This window comes from Chiloscyllium plagiosum, unplaced genomic scaffold (assembly GCF_037043375.1).
Source record: "Chiloscyllium plagiosum isolate Xiang-an unplaced genomic scaffold, Cpla_swu_hap1 HiC_scaffold_20, whole genome shotgun sequence".
NCBI lineage: Eukaryota > Metazoa > Chordata > Chondrichthyes > Orectolobiformes > Hemiscylliidae > Chiloscyllium > Chiloscyllium plagiosum.
Genome location: NW_028270158.1, coordinates 17,654,204 through 17,672,023, shown reverse-complemented (window position 1 = coordinate 17,672,023; position 17,820 = coordinate 17,654,204). Strand labels below are relative to the sequence as shown.

The following is a 17,820-nucleotide window of genomic DNA, read 5'->3' as shown; positions in this document are numbered from 1 at the left end:
AAAGGAATTATTAAAGATAGTTATATCATAATAGTATAAAAATGTTGGAAGGTTCATTTTCAGAAGTTTCATCACCATACTAAATAATATCTTCAATGAGCCTCTGGATGAAGCACTGGTGGTGTAGCCCACTTTCTATTTGTGTTTGGGTTTCCTTTGGTTGGTGATGTCATTTCTTGCAGTGACATCATTTCCTATGATCATGTAATTTCCTGTTCTTTTTCTCAGGTGGTAGTAAATAGGATCCAAGTCAATGTGTTTGTTGATAGAGGTCCGGTTAGAATGCCAGACTACTCGGACCCCTTGGCATCATGGTAGTCCACAACCCATTAAAACTGCAGCTGGTGAACTTGAAAGACCCTATACAAACAATAAGCAAAATTCGTGTCATTTACAAAATACCATGCAAGAACTGTAACAAACACTACTTGGACAAACAGGCAGAAAACTAGCCACCAGGATACATGAATATCAACTAGCCACATAATGACATGACCCTCTCTCACTAGTATCCTTACATACAGATAAAGAAGGACACCCCACTTTGACTGGGACAACACATCAATCCTAGGACAAGTCAAACAGAGACACACACGAGAATTCTTAGAAGCATGGCATTCCAACTGGAATCACCACTGGAAATGACATCAATAACCTTTTCAGCTCAGCGAGCAAACCTTCTATCTAGAACCTCAATATTAGCTGCAAATCTTGCTAAGATGTGTATCTATTCAGTTCATTATTAACATGTTTAGTAGCAATCTTGCAGAAATATAATGAAGCCAACAACAGATTTGAGGAATTAAATTAAGACAAAATGCTTTAATAGGTTCAAAGATGTTTTTGCTATTAGAAGTAATTCACTGTTTCAAATGATCACTTCTAGCAACCTTCAGAAGGAGGCACTTATTATGTGGAACATTGTTTGGCATTATACTGCATTAAACCTAATGCTTCCAATGGTCATGTACAGCAGTACTTCGCCAAATGTAGAGGCTTGAAAACTCTTGTGACCCCTCAATAAGACTCCTCAATGTGGGGACTTTTCGAGATGCAACAAACAATTTTATAACTTGGTCAGAGCTCCATCACAGACATTGCTACCTCTGAGCTTGTAGTGCCAATTGGAGTCCCAGTGCCCACTTTGGGAAGCCCTAATCCACAGTATGCGACATGCAACCTAATTCCAGCAAAATCCAAGAAGGAACAATTTGTTTACCAGTATTGTCTACCTGCCTGAACTACTGAGTTAGTTTACAAAGTCTCTTGCCGAAAATTCTTTTCTATCAACTCTTACTAATCAAAGCCATGCCAATAATATCTCATTTGGTTTTTTGGATGTTATACAACTTGGGTAAGCGTTGAGACATTGTGGTTTCCATTGGCAGCTATATTCTGTTCATCAAGAGCCACAAATCTCCGAGCAAGGTGGATAGATTTCCAGCTGCTGCTTCTACATCTGCGTATAGAATGGGTTGAGATGTGTAGCACAAGAAAACACTGGTGGAATTTAAACACTGGTCATGAGTGTTTTAACATTTGTGTTTTTCAATTTTAATTTTGCAGTTTTAACTTTTGTTGCCAAGCACATGATGACTTGCATCCTGACCGTCTTGGCTCCCGGTCATGTGGTTCCTCCCTAACAATGATTCACTGATCATGTCTTGTAATTTCTTGGATCTAGATTATTCTGGTTTTTATTTGCCCTGTAGTTTTATTTTGTTGGTAAACTTCAAGCCAGAAAATGTGGTTTATTGGCATAGGACTGATAATGAGAAATCAAAGATGCACTGTTTGAAAATATACTATGATATAAAAGGACATTGGGCAGTGGTAGAGTGACATTGTGGTGAAATAAATTGTATTGTTAATGGCTTGTAAACTAGCTGCAAAATGGACAAACCATATGGTGTAAGTAAACAAGAACTAGGAGCATGTTATTGCTTTTAGCTTTAATACTAGTTGTGCTTTGATAAACCTTAATTCTAATCCTGTCATTCAAGAGGGACTACAGAGACTTAAAGATTCATGTTTATTATGCAGCCATTTTATTCAAACTGATCCTTTTTTTTCGTGAAAGTGGAGCTGCTAGACTTGTGGTGATCAGAGCACTGTTTTTATGTCACAACAGCACACATGTCACTCTACAATTTTGTTCCTCTTGTCTGGATAGTAGGTGCAAAGAGAGCCTTAGAATGGAAATAAAATTGGATTGTGAGTAGCTTTGTAATAAAATAGCAAATTGAATGTTTCCATATCAGCACCAAATACAAAATCCTTGCTATGAATTAATTCAGTAGAATCCACCCAACTTCAACGTGATCCAAAGTTATTGTAATGAACTGGTAGAAATGACTGAAAAGTGTGGATATTAAATTATCATTGGTTGATTTGATCAGTAAATGAAGAATTTACAAAGAATTCCAATCTGATGAAGAGTCACTGGACTCCAAAACGTTGTTCGGTCTTCTCTCACATGCTGTCAAACCTGCAGAGTTTGTCCAGCCACTTCAGTTTTTGTTAATGAAGAATTTCTCTCATGCATTTTTTTGTTCCAGGATTGTGGTTGATGTAGGCCAGATCTTTTGACCTCTTTGCAAACTTGAGAATCATTGTTTGTAGTGCTTCTTTTTCGATTTGTTTGCTTTTATGCTGAATTGAAGCTTTTCGTCTTGCACTCAGCAGGACTGACATGCATGAAACAAAACTTGGAAAGAGCACACCAATTTTTACAGCATAAGAGTGCTGTTTGGTTGCCAAGAGAATTGATGGTATAGTGGACAGTGAAGAAGGTTATCTAAGATTACCAGAGATCTTGATCACTTGGGTCAATGGGCTGAGGAGTGGCAGATGGAGTTTTAATTTATTTTAACAGAACAGTAGTTGTCGGGTGGTGAAAAAGTGAATCCCAATCAATATCCCAGAACTCACTGGATTCCAGGAGGACTCCAGCAGGTTAAAAAAACTGTTAATTTGATGTCCCTATTCAAGAAGGGAGGGAGGGAGACAGAAGGCAGGAGTTTTATAAGCCAAATAGCCTAGCATGGCGAAAATAGTCAGTCAAGTCCTCGGACGAAAGTGATGCTTTCTTCTCAGCTTATTTAGGTACGTACTATATAATCATGCGTCTAGCTCAAAGTAAATTAAGTTAAAGACTGAAAGACTAGAATCCCTGAAGGAAAAAAATAGCAGGGGCATGTAGAAAAACATAAAGCCAGCATGGTTTTGTGTAAGGGAAATTATGTTTAACAAATTTGCTGAAGTTCTTTTGAGGATATAACCAGAATTGCTAAAAGGAACCAACAGATGTAGTAATTATTTTTGAAACCTCTTGAGAAGATGTGATACACATCCAGGGCTGGTGGAACTTGAACTTGCTGCCTCCTGGCTCAGAGACAAGAATGCTAGTATCACACTAGAAGTACCCTCGTGGTAGATCTGTATGTTTGGATTTCCAGAAGGTATTAGCTAAGATGCACAAAATATTATTGCACAAGATAGGAGCTGATTGTATTGGAGGTAATGTATTAGCATGGTTTGAAGATTGGTTAATGCACAGAAGACCATGTGTCAGCATTAATGGTTTTTTTTAACTTGGAAAGACTTGATTAATCGAGTACATCAAGAATCCGTCTTCAGGCCTCCATTATTTACTTATCAACTTCTAAGTTTATTCATGACCTGGAAGAGGTGCAGACGGTAATGTAACCAAATATGCTCATGATACATAATTAGGAGGGCATGCTATGTGATGAGGACATAAATCTCTGCAAGGGAATATAGATCGATTGAGTGAGTGGGCAAAAACTTGGTAAATAGAACTTAATCTAGGAAATGAGAGGTCATGCACTTTGTTAGGAAGAACCAAAAGGTAGGTTAAAACAATGCTCCTCGGATGCTGCCTGAACTGCTGTGCTTTTCCAGCACCATTCTAATCCAGAAACAAAAGGTAGACAATTATTAAAATAGAGAGAGACTCTCAAAAAAAAAGGTGCAGTGCAGCGGCACCTGGGTGTAATTGTGCATGAACCGTTAAAGGTTATCGTGCAGATGCATGTAATTATTGGCCATTATTACTAAAAGATTGAAGTTTTAAAAATAAGCAAGTTTTTTGTTACAATAGTATAGGATATTGCTGAAACTGCACCTGGAGTATCATGTACAGTTTTGGTCCTTTATATTTAAAAAAAGAGGCAGTGTCTTTGGAGGCAGTTCAAAAAAAAATCTGATTCCTAGGATGAAGGGAATCACTTACAAAGAATGGCTAAAAAGGTTAGGTCTTTATTTAGGAGAGTTTGGAAACGGTGATCTTATTGAAACAAGATTTTGAGGGGCTTAGCAGGGTGGATGTTGAGAAGGTATTTAGAGTTGGGGAATGTCATTTACAGGATGCAGAAAAGGACATTTCATTCAAAACTGCGATGCAAGGGAATTTTCTCTCCCACAGGAAAGTGAATGTCCAGACTCCTGGGCTGCTGAGAGTTGTGGATTTTTGATCACTGAAGCTTTTTAAGGAGGAGGTAGGTAGATTTTTGAAATATTGTGGAGTTGAGGACAATGAGAAGCTGGCACAAAGAGTTGAGGCCTGGGGCAGATCAGCCATTATCTAGTTGAATAGTGGGACAAGCTTGAGGCAAAATATCCTACTCTCCTTATTTCTTTATGTTCTGAGCTCCATTTTCCCTTGTGCTTCTGATAATGAGAAACAAGCACGTATATCTCTATGATATCTATGAATATACCAATTTTCTTAAAAGCATTACTTCAACACTCCTCATGTGTAGCTCTTCTGCATTGAGTATTAAATAGTATCATAACTGAGGGATATAACTTTTATTAACCTATTGAAAAGGAGTCCTTAACCAAAAATGTTTGAAAATTACTGCATCAAACTATTGTTTGCCCCTATTTAAGTATCAAAACAAGTAGAAAGAAACATCAGTTCTGCTTTTGGAAGATTTTTGTAGTACGATAGTCTTTAGCTCAATTTGATTGTGTGGTATGCACCTTATGGTGAAGTTGAGAACAAAACATTGCTGTAGATAGAGAGCTTGGTTGACTGTTGTTGACTTGATTAAATCTGAAAATATGTTAATAAAAGGCATTTTTTTAAAAAAAATCTCATGGAAATCAAAGTATATTTTCATTGTCTTTAAGCATTGCCATTCAAATTGTCATTTTAGTTTGGTCTTTATTTCAGGTAACATCCAGGTGTCTTGGATAGATGATACTTCAGCATTTGTAGCATTGAGCCAACGTGAACAGGTACAAATTGGTGAGTGATCCTGATTTTTTTATTGGGCAGTGATCTGTACTTATTGTATACTAATCATCTGCCAACTTTTTTCCACTTCTCTTCTCTTCTCTCCCCCCCCCCCCCCCCCCCCCCCCCCACCCCTCCAAACTCCTGTGGAGGTGTGAATTTCTTGTTAATGCATAGCTCCGTGGATAATGATTGCTCTGCAGTACTTTGCTTGGTTGGTTCTTATTCATGTCTCACTCTGGACGATGAATGTTGACAGCCTATTTGATTTGTAGGAGAATGACGAGCCAATCTGGTTCTATCTTTGCCTGACTTGAACAAAAGCTCATTGCCAGTCAAAGGTTAGTGGGAAGTGATTAGGAATAGAAGCTGTATCCAGTTTTCCACTCACTAATCCAACATCAGTTGAATTCCATTTTCACAGCCTATATCCCTACATTGACTACGATTAACCAGCCCAGCAGAAGTCGGCATCTGAACTTTGGACCCTCTTGGTCTATACCGGTCAGCTGTTCATTAGCTGGACACTATTTGGTCAGCCGTCTGTATAATTTAACATGGGGAGACAAAATAGAAGCAAAACCTCTGGAAGTAGAATGTTTTGCTATTTAGGAATTTGGAAGAATGCCCATATAGCCCATGTGATAGTCACACAGTTCTTTTGATTCATATGCCGCTTGCACTTGTGACAGTCATTCAGTGATCCCAACTCAAGAATAAACATGTTCAGTACAAGCACAAGGGTAATGTTTTCTTTCTTATCTTCCTCGGTAAACTCAACCACCTAGCTAAAGTTTTTAAACTAGTTTTGTTTCTTGTCATGGCAATTTCTTCACCTGAGAATCAAGCAGCCAAACCTGTCTGCAAAACAAGAGGTATTGCAAAAGTAACATAACAGCAAGTAAAACAGAAACCTGAAGGTGGTGAGTGGCAGGGGCTGGGGAAGAGCGTTATTCTTGTCCAGCTATTCAAAATGTTTAAATCTGATCTTCATGTGGAATTCCAATGTGAAATGGTAAGGAAAACAAATTTGCGAATATGGGATTGCCAACGCTACAGCCGGGTCAGAAATCGATCTGAAGTTTAGGCTTTTGGGCATCACCGTTAACCTTTTTTCATTGATAAACTTTTGTACAGAAAGTAAACAGTCAACAATTATGCATTTTTCAATGTCCACAAGTACAAATTAAAAACAAGTACACAAATATTAACAACAAATCCACTGCAAGCTTTATTGTGGTCCATACACTTACTTCAATTAGTCGGTAAGATTGCAAGTATCCAGGTTCACATGAATGTTGAAACCAAGACAAATAGGTTGCGCTCTTGTTTTGAGTTTTAAAATGCAGTTTGACTTGTTATTTGGGAAACAATTGATTAGCAATAATCCTAGACATAAGCAAGTGTAAATAATTTCCTTTCTGTAGTCCCTTGGTCTTTTTCCCCCTCTCAGCTGGTCTTGAGACCACCTTGCTGGATGGGATACAACAAACCTCTGAAAAAGGACCCATCAACCTTTGACATCTTGATGATTTATCGAGGGGAAGCCATTGAGTAAGTTAAGCCAAAGCTGAGATAGTCAAGCAATTGTTCTTCGTGACCTATTAATCTTCTGTTGCAGTGAAATGTTTAGCTTATTTCCTTTTGGGTTTTTTCTCAATTTAGTGAATTTTTTGATTGGAGACGTATGGTTGTCTAGTTGTCGAATTGTCTAATACTGTGAGACACTCCTTCAAATTTGACAATAAATGGGTAGAAATTAAATCCAATTAATAAATCTGGAATTGAAAGCTGCTCCTCACTATTGGCAATGAAACCAGCATTGGCTTGTTATAAAAATTACTCTAGTTCATTAATACTGAGAACAAAAAATGCTGGAAATCACAGCGGGTCAGGCAGCATTCATGGAGAGAGATATTTGGGAGGGATGGCCAACATTGTACAAAACATAACAGCCAGTGTGCATTTGGCAAATTCCAACACAATGCAGTAGAAACCTGAAAACTAATTTTTAAGTAGGAAATCTGCCATCTTTGACTGATTTGGCTAACATGATGTTCAAAATCCAAAGAAGTGTGACTTTACTCTTAACCAGGGCCTGGGAGAAAGATTTTTTGGTCCTGATGGCTCTTTGATGCTCTCTGCTTCCACCATCATCATGGCACAATAATTTCAAAAGGAAATTGGATGGGCTTTTGAAGGTAATAAGCTTGTAAGGATATAGGGATACAGCAGGACACCGACTCGATGGCCTGAATAGCTTCTGGTGTTGTACATAGCCCTAACTTACATTTCTCATAACCATTTTACACCTCCATTCACTGCAAATTGCTTTGAAATTAGGTTTATTTTGGGAAGGACCGCCAACATTGTACAAAACATAACAGCTCATATGAATTTGGCAAATTCCAACACAACAAAGCGATAGTAACCCGAAAACTAATTTATGTAATGTTGACTGAGGAATAAGTATTGGCCAGGCTATTGGAATACAGTAAAACAGTAAGATTTTTTTTTTTCCGTCCCAGTAAGTAATCAGAGCCTGTTATGTGTCTACAGCACTGTACTCACTCAGTATGGCAGTATGACTGGAATGTCATCCTTGATTTTTGTACTGGAGTCCTGGAATGATCTTTTGATCCTGAAACCTGTCGTTTGAAAGTGAGTTTGCTTCTAACTGAGCCACAACTGATGCTAAAGAAAGTTGTCTTGAGGTGTTTCCATTTTAAAGATGGTTCCTTTATCTTCAGTATCTTTGATTGTGGGCTGAAGTAGCAAAAGACAGTTTTTAAAATCAGGGTCTGTGGAAGGAACTGCTGCACTTTTTTTTTCCCCAAAAATGATTGAAACTCCTATGTGATGTTTAATTGCTGCTTTGGCATTGGGGAGATGTTTGTAGATAGTGTGGCACAGCTTTGAATGCCGGGTGAGTTTTGGCTGGCAACAAGTAGCTAATTAGTTTGTGCAGTTGAGACCAATCATGGAGGCCAAGGGTCGTTAACCTAGCAACAGCCTTCTCATTCCTTGGTAGCTAAACAGCTTGTGGGTGTGAATGCTGATGAATATTTCAGACTGCTGGCAGGGCAGATCATTTATGGTTGCATTAAAAATGCCTAAGAAAACCATTTATTCTTCCTCCAGTGCTGTAAGCTTTTGCCTTTCACCAGAAACAAAGAGACCTTTGCCCTGTACTTTCTGCAAAGAAGTCAAAGAACCTGGAGAAAGAAGATCCAAGGAGTCTTGGCAAGCAAAAGGATCATCCACTAACTTTGTTGACTTGTGTTTTTAACTGTATTTGCTGGAGTTCATTTTCTCCTTAATTTGTAAAACCACTTTTTGGTGTAATAGTTTTAAAAGGAATTTCAGTTTTAATTAGTAGAGTTATATGTTAATAGTTTATAGCTATTTACGTTTGATTACTCATTACAAATAAGTAAATTATAGTAGATTTTAAGTACAATCCTGGTCAGTTGTTTTTAAAATTCCAACTGACGGGTAAAGCATGGACTTTGCATGCTTTGAATGAATCATTAACTTTTGTGGTGACCCTGGGAGTAGTTTGGTATCAGAATCACCGCAGATTTCCCAAGTTCATGGTAATGCCATTTTGCATAAGTGGGTCGTTATGCTGTTCTCCTTGGCAAGAGGTTGAGAGTAAGTGAACTGTCTTGAGTCTGGTTCCCACTTGATGACATGCAACTTATTTCAAGTTTGAGAAGTTACAGTCCCACCAGGATTCTTACTGGGACCTTAGTATGTAAACCTTCCAACCATGCCATTGTGCAGTCCCTAGGAATTGCTGTCCTATTTGGCCTCAAAAATATAAACCAATTTTATGTTTTTTTCCATTTCATCTGATATGGATATTGTTGACTCAGCCAACATTCATTCCTTTGCCCAACTGCCCTCAAGAAGGGAGTTGGGGGGGGGGGGGGCACCTCCTTGAACTGTTACAGACCACATTGTTTAGGCACATGCACAGTGCTGGTAGGCAAAGAAGTTCCAGGACTTTGACCCAGAACCAGTAAAGAATGGTGGTGATAGCTGCAAATCAGGAGAGTGATGGAGGTGGTGAAAGGGGATACAGATTGCTGTACCCTGAATAGTGTTGACGTTTTCAGACGTTGTTGGAATGGTCGTCTTCCAGGCAAATGGCGAATATTGACACTGCTGTGCATTCAGGAAGTCTGAAGGTACTGTCCACAGAATTCCCAGCCTTTGATTTTCTTTTGTCTATGGCTGACTAGAAACTGAACTAGTCCAATCATAACTTCCAGGATGTTGTTAATGTGGGAATCAGCAATGTTAATGCCATTGAAATTTAAGGGGTAATCTCTAAATTCTCTTATTGTTCAGATTGACACCACACAAGTGCCAGTCAGTGACAATGTTACTGGTCACTCATCAGTCCAAACTTGAATTTTGTCCAAATCTTGCTGCACATGGATACACACCGCTTCATTACCTGAGGAATTGCAAATGAACACTGAGGTCATCAGAGCACATTGTTACTCTTGAGTTAACATTTCAGGTCCAGTGATCCTTCAAAACAGTTCTGAAGAAGAGTCGATGGACCTGAAGTGCTAACTGACTTCTCTCCGCAGATGCTGACAGACCTGCTGTGTTTTTGCAGCAATTTCTGTTTTCATTTCTGGTTTCCAGCATCTGCTGTTCGTTCTTCCTTCTGATCTAATGTTAAGAACAAATCGTTGATACACCAGCTGGAAATTGTTCAGCTAAGGACACTATCCTGAGGAACTCCTGGAGAGATGTGCTTGGGGTCCACTGATTGACTTTCTAAAACCATAACATCATAATTTGTGCTAGAAATGACTCCAACAAGTGGAGGTCTTTCTCCCTGATTATCATTGACTTCTGTTTTGCTGGGGCTTCTTGATGCCACACTTTGAACATCAAGGCAGCACTTAACGAAGGCAGTCACTCACCTCATCTCTGGAGTTCAGCTCTTGCTCATATTTGGACAAGCAACATAATGAGTTCAGGAGCCAAATAGCACAGATAGGACTGAAACTAATCACCTGTGAGCAGGTTATTGCTGCGTAAATGTCACTTGGTAGCACAATTGACGATATCTTCCATCCCATCTGATGACTGAGAGTAGACTGTGGGCAGGATGTACCTGGGCAAATTTCCACATTGCATGTCTGTGTCCTTGTAGCTGTCAAGGAGCAACTTATTTTTCTAAAGTAACACAGTGATATGCTGTCTTTATTAATAATGTTTCACATATAACTGGATGAAGTTTGCCTTTTTTTAAAGAATACTGAGATAAAAGGAAAATATTAAGCTATTCTTGATGATCTTCATGTGGTAGTCAGTAGTTTCATGTACTTCCTTTATGCGGAAATTGATATGTCGACTCCCAAGCAATGGAACATTTACCAGTTGTGCATTCTTTAACTTTTCCTTAAATCAAAGCTATCAACTTTGCACTTTACATGTCTGTATGTTAACACCCTACTTAAATTTAAACAGTCTTTTGGTAATTTCTACTTGTCTATAGTTCCACAACCAGTTTTGTGCTGCTGGTTAAATGTTATTTTTTAGGGCTTTACTTGAAGTTCATCTTTATATATTGAAGCCTAAACTGTAGTAATTGAAAAACCTTAACCAGGAATGTTGAGCCAGCAAGTTCCTGCCTCAGGCAACTGTCGGTGTGGCGTTTGAACATTCTCCCCGTGTCTGCGTGGGTTTCCTCCATGTGCTCCGGTTTCCTCCCACGGTCCAAAAATGTGCAGGTTAGGTGAATTGGCCATGCTAAATTGCCCGTAGTGTTAGGTGAAGGGGTAAACGTAGGGGAATGGGTCTGGGTGGGTTGCTTTTCGGAGAGTCACTGTGGACTTGGTGGGCCGAAGGGCCTGTTTCCACATTGTAAGTAATCTAATCAAGTGAAATGTATCTTCATTAAGAACTTCGATTGAATATTTTGTTTTTCATTTTTTTTGGTTTTTGCTCAACACCCATAGGTTTTGATTTTTCTTTTGGTCGAGTCTTCTGTCAGCCTTGTATGATTTCTGATGACTTTTTCCAAGAGTTTTGATAATCATTAAATTAATCTTGTTCTTTAGACATCCTTTTTACATTGAAGAGAACGGCAAATACAGAGGAACCTCAATGACAAGAGTGGGGAGTATTTTGTTTGGTTCATCGAATTCCAGATGATCGAGGTTCCTCTAACTTGATGGAGCATAGTAAAGGTTGTAGAATGGGAGGTTGTGTAGTTATTGAGAGAAGCTTTGCAAGGATGAATATGACTTGTAAATTTGATCATGTTCTGCACTCCTGGCTAAAGGAGATTAGTCAGTCTTAAAATAAAAACACTAGTATGTACAAGAGAAAAATGAATTGTAAACTCATGATTATAGGGCATTTCAATAGTGAAACCACTTCTCCAGTTGACCTCTAACCTGTCTGTGTGACAGCATTTGGCAGATGTATATTCTAAAAATTGTCATAAGCTTTATTTGACTAACTTGTAAATGTGCTTCTCTAATTGTACTCTAACAACAAGTTCTTTTTGTTCAGAGTTCCCTTGATAATATTTTTCTCTTTTTTTTGATTAAACTGCTATAGAGTCCTCCACACAATTACAGAAAATATTTATTTATTATGGAGTTTATCCGTGATGATTTTCAATTTCTTCAATTTGATGTTTATTCTCTCCTGCAATGGAAGAAGTGGAATACAATATAAATGGAAAATGTAACAAGGATGCTTGAAATAAGATGGTATTTTAGTGTGGGAACTATTGCCCTACCTGAATAATCACAAATTGATTTGTTATATTAGAAGGTTATTTCCTCTGGTGAGATTTGCAAAATATCAGTCCATATGTTGTGGATCGCACTGTTTAGTACCATAATCTGTAGTAACCTTGCTTTGAGTGGCTTGCAGAAAGTGGAGGTCCAGGTTTTAGGATTACTGTTTTCAAAGTAAAAGCACTCACTTAATAATCAATGGGGTTGGGGTGGGGCGCGGAATTCTCATTTGTGTTGAGTATCTTTTGGTCCTCTCTCATCAAAAGTGATTGATCAGTAAGGAGGTTAAAAATTACGATTGTTCTTTTTCGAGCAGAAATGTTATGAACTCTGTTAATGTAGGGTGCCAAAATGATGACAATCTTCAAAAAATAACAATGCTGTTCAGCAGGTGGGTTAATAACCAGAGATTGTAGATTTAAAATTACTGGCAGAGAATTAAAGGGGGGGAAATGAGGATGTTTATTCCTTCAGACTTGTCAGAATCTTGAATGCTCGACCTGAAGGAATTGGGAAAGCTGATACCATAATTATTACGAAGAAATTAGCCATTATTTGAAGGTGAGCTTTCAAATTTGTAAACACACAGATTTCCAAGGATACTGTAGACATGAGGAACTTCATACAGTGAGTGTATAGAATCTGGAATGTACTGTCTCACTGTAATTGAAGTTGGATCAATAGAGGGATTGAGAGAATTTTTTTTGTATAAAAGGAAGACTTTTGGATGTAACATTGAAGTTGTACAGCATATTGGTGAGGCCTCTCCTGGAGTAATGTGTACAGTTCTGGTCCCCCTTCCCCCCCCTTGCTACAGGAAGGACATTATTAAAGTGGAGAGGGTTTAGAAAAGATTTACCAGAATATGCTGGGACTTTTTTCACTGGAGCATAGGAGGTTAAAGGGTGATCTTTTACAGAACTTTATAAAATCATGAGGGGCATAGATAAAGTGAATAGCAAAGGCCTTTTCCCAAGGGTGGGGAAGTTCAAAACTAGGGAGCATGTTTTCAAGGAGAGGGGAGAAAGTTGCCCTCATCCCTTTAAATCTATTTCACATAGAGATTGATTCACATGTGGAATGAACTACCAGAGGAAGTAGTAGATGCAGGTACAGTTAGAATATTTAAATGACATTTGGACAGGTACATGAATAGCAGAGGTTTAGGGGGATATGGTCCACACACAGGCAAGTGAAACTGTTTTAGTTTCAGGAAACTTGGTTGGCATGGATGATTTAGACTGAAGGATCTGTTTCTGCTCATTGACTCTGTGCAGAGAGGAGGCTTGGGAGTTGCTTGTTCAGAGAGGCGCCACAACCACCACAGCACCAGGGACCTGGGTTCAGTTCCAACCTTGGGTGACTATCAGTGTGGAGTCTGTACATTTTCCCTATGTCTATATGGATTTCCTTCGGTATCCTCCCGCAGTCTAAAGATGTGCAGGTTAGGTGGATTGGCCATGCTAAATTGCCCATAGTGTCCAGGGATTTGTAGGCTAAGTGGAGTAGCTATGTGAAATGCAAGATTACAGGGATAGGGTCGGGGGTTGAGTCTGGATGGAATGCTCTTTGGAGGATCAGTGTGGACTTGTAGGGCTGAAAGGCCTGTTTCCACACTGTAGGGATTCTATGATTCCACGGAATCAGTGAAGTCTTAATAGACCAAATGGTCTCCTGTACTGTAACTAAAGCCTTGTTAATCTGTGTAAACAGCAAAGTAGGTATATTTACGTTTATCTTAACTGTGTGTCTATGGCCATAAGTGAGGCTCGACATAGGCATCAAGCCACCAAACTAATCCAGAAACCCAAGCTAATGTTTTGGGGGCATAAGTTCAAATCCCATCATGGCAGATGCTTAATGTTAATATTAACAAAAAAATTCCTCACTCTATAATTGCCTTCAAGCTGGGCAAATCGACTCTGGTTCCATGGTAAGAGCAGGAGGGCATCCCATTTTGCAGTACTACACATTCCAAAACATGGAGCTATCAACCTGATGAAGCTACAATGGACAATTGCATATCAAACTACAGAAGCAGTATGCATTTGACAGGGCGAAATGATTCTACAACCAATGGATCAGATCCAAGTTCTGCAGACCTGCCACATCTAGTTGAATGATGGTGGTGAAGTAAACCCCTAACAGGATGAGGAGTCTCTGCAAATATCCTTAACCTCAATATTCGGGTAGCCCAGCATATCAATACAAAAGGCAAAGTTGAACTGTTTGCACCAATCTTCAGCTATGTGCCTAATCCATCTCGACTGCCTCCTGGGCTGCCAGCGCCACAAATGCCAGTCTTCAGCCAGTATGATTCAAGCAACAGGATATTGAGAAACAGCTGAAGATACTGGATACTGTAAAGGTAATGGGCACCACCAACATTTTGGCAATAATACTTGTACTCCAGAAATAGCTGCACCCTGAGCCAAGTTAGTCCACTACAGCTATAATGTTGGCTTCTACCTGGAAAATTGGAAAATTGCCCAAGTATGTCCTGTACATAAAATGAAGGAAACCTGGCCAATTACCTTCCCACCAGTCTATTTTTGACATCCGTAATGATGGAAGGAGTCATAGACTCTGCTGTTAAGCAGCACTTGCAAAGGAATAGTCTCCTTACTGATGCCCCATTTGTGTTTCCCCCATAGCCACTCAATACCTCATCTCGTTACATCCTTGCTTCAAATATGGACAACAGAGCTGAACTCCACAAGTGACGAGAGTGGCTGTCTTTGACATCAAGGCAGCATTTGACAGAGTATGGCGTCCAAGGTCCTTGGCAAAATGTAGAATCAGTGAAAATGAGGGATTCTCTGGTGCAAGGGAAGGTGGTTGTGGTTAATGGAGGTCAGTCATCTGAGTCCCAAGACTGTAGGGGTTCCTCTGTGTCCTTGGTCTAACCGTCATCAGCCACTTCATCTTCAGTAACCTTCCCTCCACATAACATCAGAAGTGGGGATATTTTCTGCTGTGTTCAGTGTTCGCCATTTGCAGCTGATCTGATACTGAAATGATCTGTGTCATGTGCAGCACATCCTGAAAAACATCAAGACTTGGGCCGATGTATGACAACAAACATTCACACCACACAAATGCCAAGCAATGATCATTTTCAACGAGAGGAAATCTAACTCTTGCCCATTGGAGTTCAATGGAATTACCATTGGCTGAAGCTCCTGCGAATAAAATCCCTGGGGGTTACCATTAATCAGAAAGACAGTTGGACCAGTCAAATAAATAGTCAAGAGTGTGGTGCTAGTAAAGCACAGCAGGTCAGGCAGCATTCAAGCAGCAGGCGAATCGATGTTTCCTGAATGATTCCTGATGAAGGGCTTACACCCAAAACGTAGATTCTCCTGCTTCTCAGATGCTGCCTGACCTGCTGTGCTTTTCCAGCATCACACTCTCGACGCTGATCTACAATATCTGCAGTCCTCGTTTTCTCCCAGTCCAATAAATGCTATGGCTCCAAGATCAAGTTATTACTCCAACACCTCAAGGCACAAATCAGGAGTGTTCTAGAACACTTGCATGGACTGCAATGCCAATCATTTCAAGAAGCTTAATGCCAACCAGGACAAAACAGCTGACTTGATGGTTACCACATCCACTAACTTCAGCATTCATTCCTTTTACTGCACAATGTTAGCAGTGTGTACTGATACTGAGATGTATTGCAGTAATATCAGCAGCATCTTCCAAACGTACAGCCTTTACTAGTTGGAAGGCCAAAAGCACCATTGGATGGGAATACCACCACCTGGAATTTCTCCAAAGTGCACATCATCCCGATCTGGACTACATCACTGTTCCTTCACTGTCGAAGTAAAATTCCTGGAATTTCTTTCCAGACAGCATTGTGGGGATGTCTCTATTCCCTAAAGATTGCCATGCTTCAAGAAGCCAACTCTCCTCCCTCTTCTCCAGGGAAATTGGGAATGGACAATGAATGAACCCAACCCTGAGCTATTGATATTCCCAAACCTTGAACAAATAAAACTAAGGTACTTTCTTCTTTTTAAACTACAGTTTACCTGAGATGATGACATGGGACAATTTGAAACAATGCTCCTGCAATGGTGATTCAACCTCCAATATTCTTTCCAAGCTGTAGGAGTACTGCCAGAAATGAGCAATCAATTACAGCTTATTTTCTTCATCTTTCCTGACCTTCTGAAGACATGGTGCCTAGATGCTAAGTATCTACCACTGCTCCAGTGGAATGACTTATCTCAGAATAGATAGAAAGTTGAGCCCTGGATGCTTTCAATTAGACTGTGTGATTACTAATGAAATAATAAAATCACTTGAGCTGATTTTTCTCACGATATAGAGGAACAAGTGCCAAGGAATCATTCTGAAGTTACTTCAGACGGGTACAATCACAGTTTTGCGTTGCAAGTTTACCAAAGCACATTCTGAGCACAGTTCCTGGGCAGCCAAACATTTGCTATTATGATTTTATGCATGAATTTATGATATGTGGATTCAAGATGCAGTTTTTTCATCAGAGTTCCGACTCATCCAATTCTTTTGTATGAAGAATTGAAGTGTTACTCATTGTACCCAAGGGCATAAAAATCAAAGTGTGTACTGAAACAAATGCTGGAAGCATTGATAATGCTGGCTTATTCACTACTGTTGAGTACAAAATGTTCTTTGTCCAGCATTTTTGATTTTTAATTTGCTATTATATCATTGCTTATACAATGTTACTTTTGGATTGTGCTCTTAATTTGCATAGCTTTACTGTACCAATTCTCTTTGTCATTTTAAACTTATTCACTTCCAATGTTGTTGTACTTGTATCACATTTTAAATCGATTGCTGACCCTTCACTTGGTTATTGTATCAGACCTTTAGAAATGAGGAACTTAAAAATTTTTTTTTATTCCTTTAAGACAATTTTAAGGAAATTGGCACATTTAAGTTTGTGATATTGTTAATTTCATAATTTTTACATGAAGACATTTTGCTGACTAGCTTCTAGGCAACGTTTGTATGAGCTTTAGAAACAGCACAAACGAAACCGTGCCTATTACCACTTTCATTTCTGAAGGGGTCATTAGCCTATGAAAGTTAAATAAGGTTTTTGAATGAAAAACTGAAAGAACTGCAGATGCTGTAAATCTGAAACAAAAATAGAAATTGCTTTCCACAGATGCTGCCAGACTTGCTGAGATTTGCCAGCAGTCAGTTAACATGGCCTGTGACTACTCTTCAGAATTGATGATAGCTAGGAAATTTGTTTTTTTTAATGCAGAAGATAGGGTGGGGGGAGGGGATAAGGAGTAAACAGTAGGTGGAGATAGAGCCCAAAGAGACAAAAGAACATTAGGACAGACAAAGGAGTGGATGACGGTCAGCGGAGGAGACTGAATAGTCACTAATGGGTACTATTAATGGCTAACCATGGATTGTGTGTAACCACAGAACATGTGATAATGAGGCCTGGTGTGTGTGGGGGTTGAGGTAAGACATGGGAGAAGGTGCCTCAAGCTTTAAAATTGTTGAATTCAATATTGAATTCAGAAGGCTGTACAGTTCCCAAGCAGAAAATGAAATTGCTGTTCTTCCAGCTTAGGCAGAGCTTTGCTGGAGCATTACAGCAAGCCTGAAGACCGATGTTGGCCAGGGAACAGGCTGGTGCGTTGAAGTGGCTGGCAACTGGAAGCTCGGTCTTTTGTGCAGACAGAACCTGGATGTTCCGCAAAGCAGTCACCTAGTCTGCTCTTTGTTTACCCAGAATAGGGGGGATCACTCCTTACCTCT

The 17,820-nt window shown here is 39.4% G+C and overlaps 1 protein-coding gene across 2 annotated transcripts in view; it reads left to right on the top strand.

The window, feature by feature from the left end:
- parn (poly(A)-specific ribonuclease (deadenylation nuclease)) overlaps nucleotides 1–17,820 on the top strand; it is a 131,712-nt gene that overhangs the window by 73,428 nt on the left and 40,464 nt on the right. For both annotated transcript variants that reach the window (XM_043711927.2, XM_087997700.1), the window contains exon 21: nucleotides 5,201–5,275. In XM_043711927.2, the coding sequence (XP_043567862.2) occupies nucleotides 5,201–5,275 (75 nt within the window). The remainder of the gene's footprint in view (nucleotides 1–5,200; nucleotides 5,276–17,820) is intronic.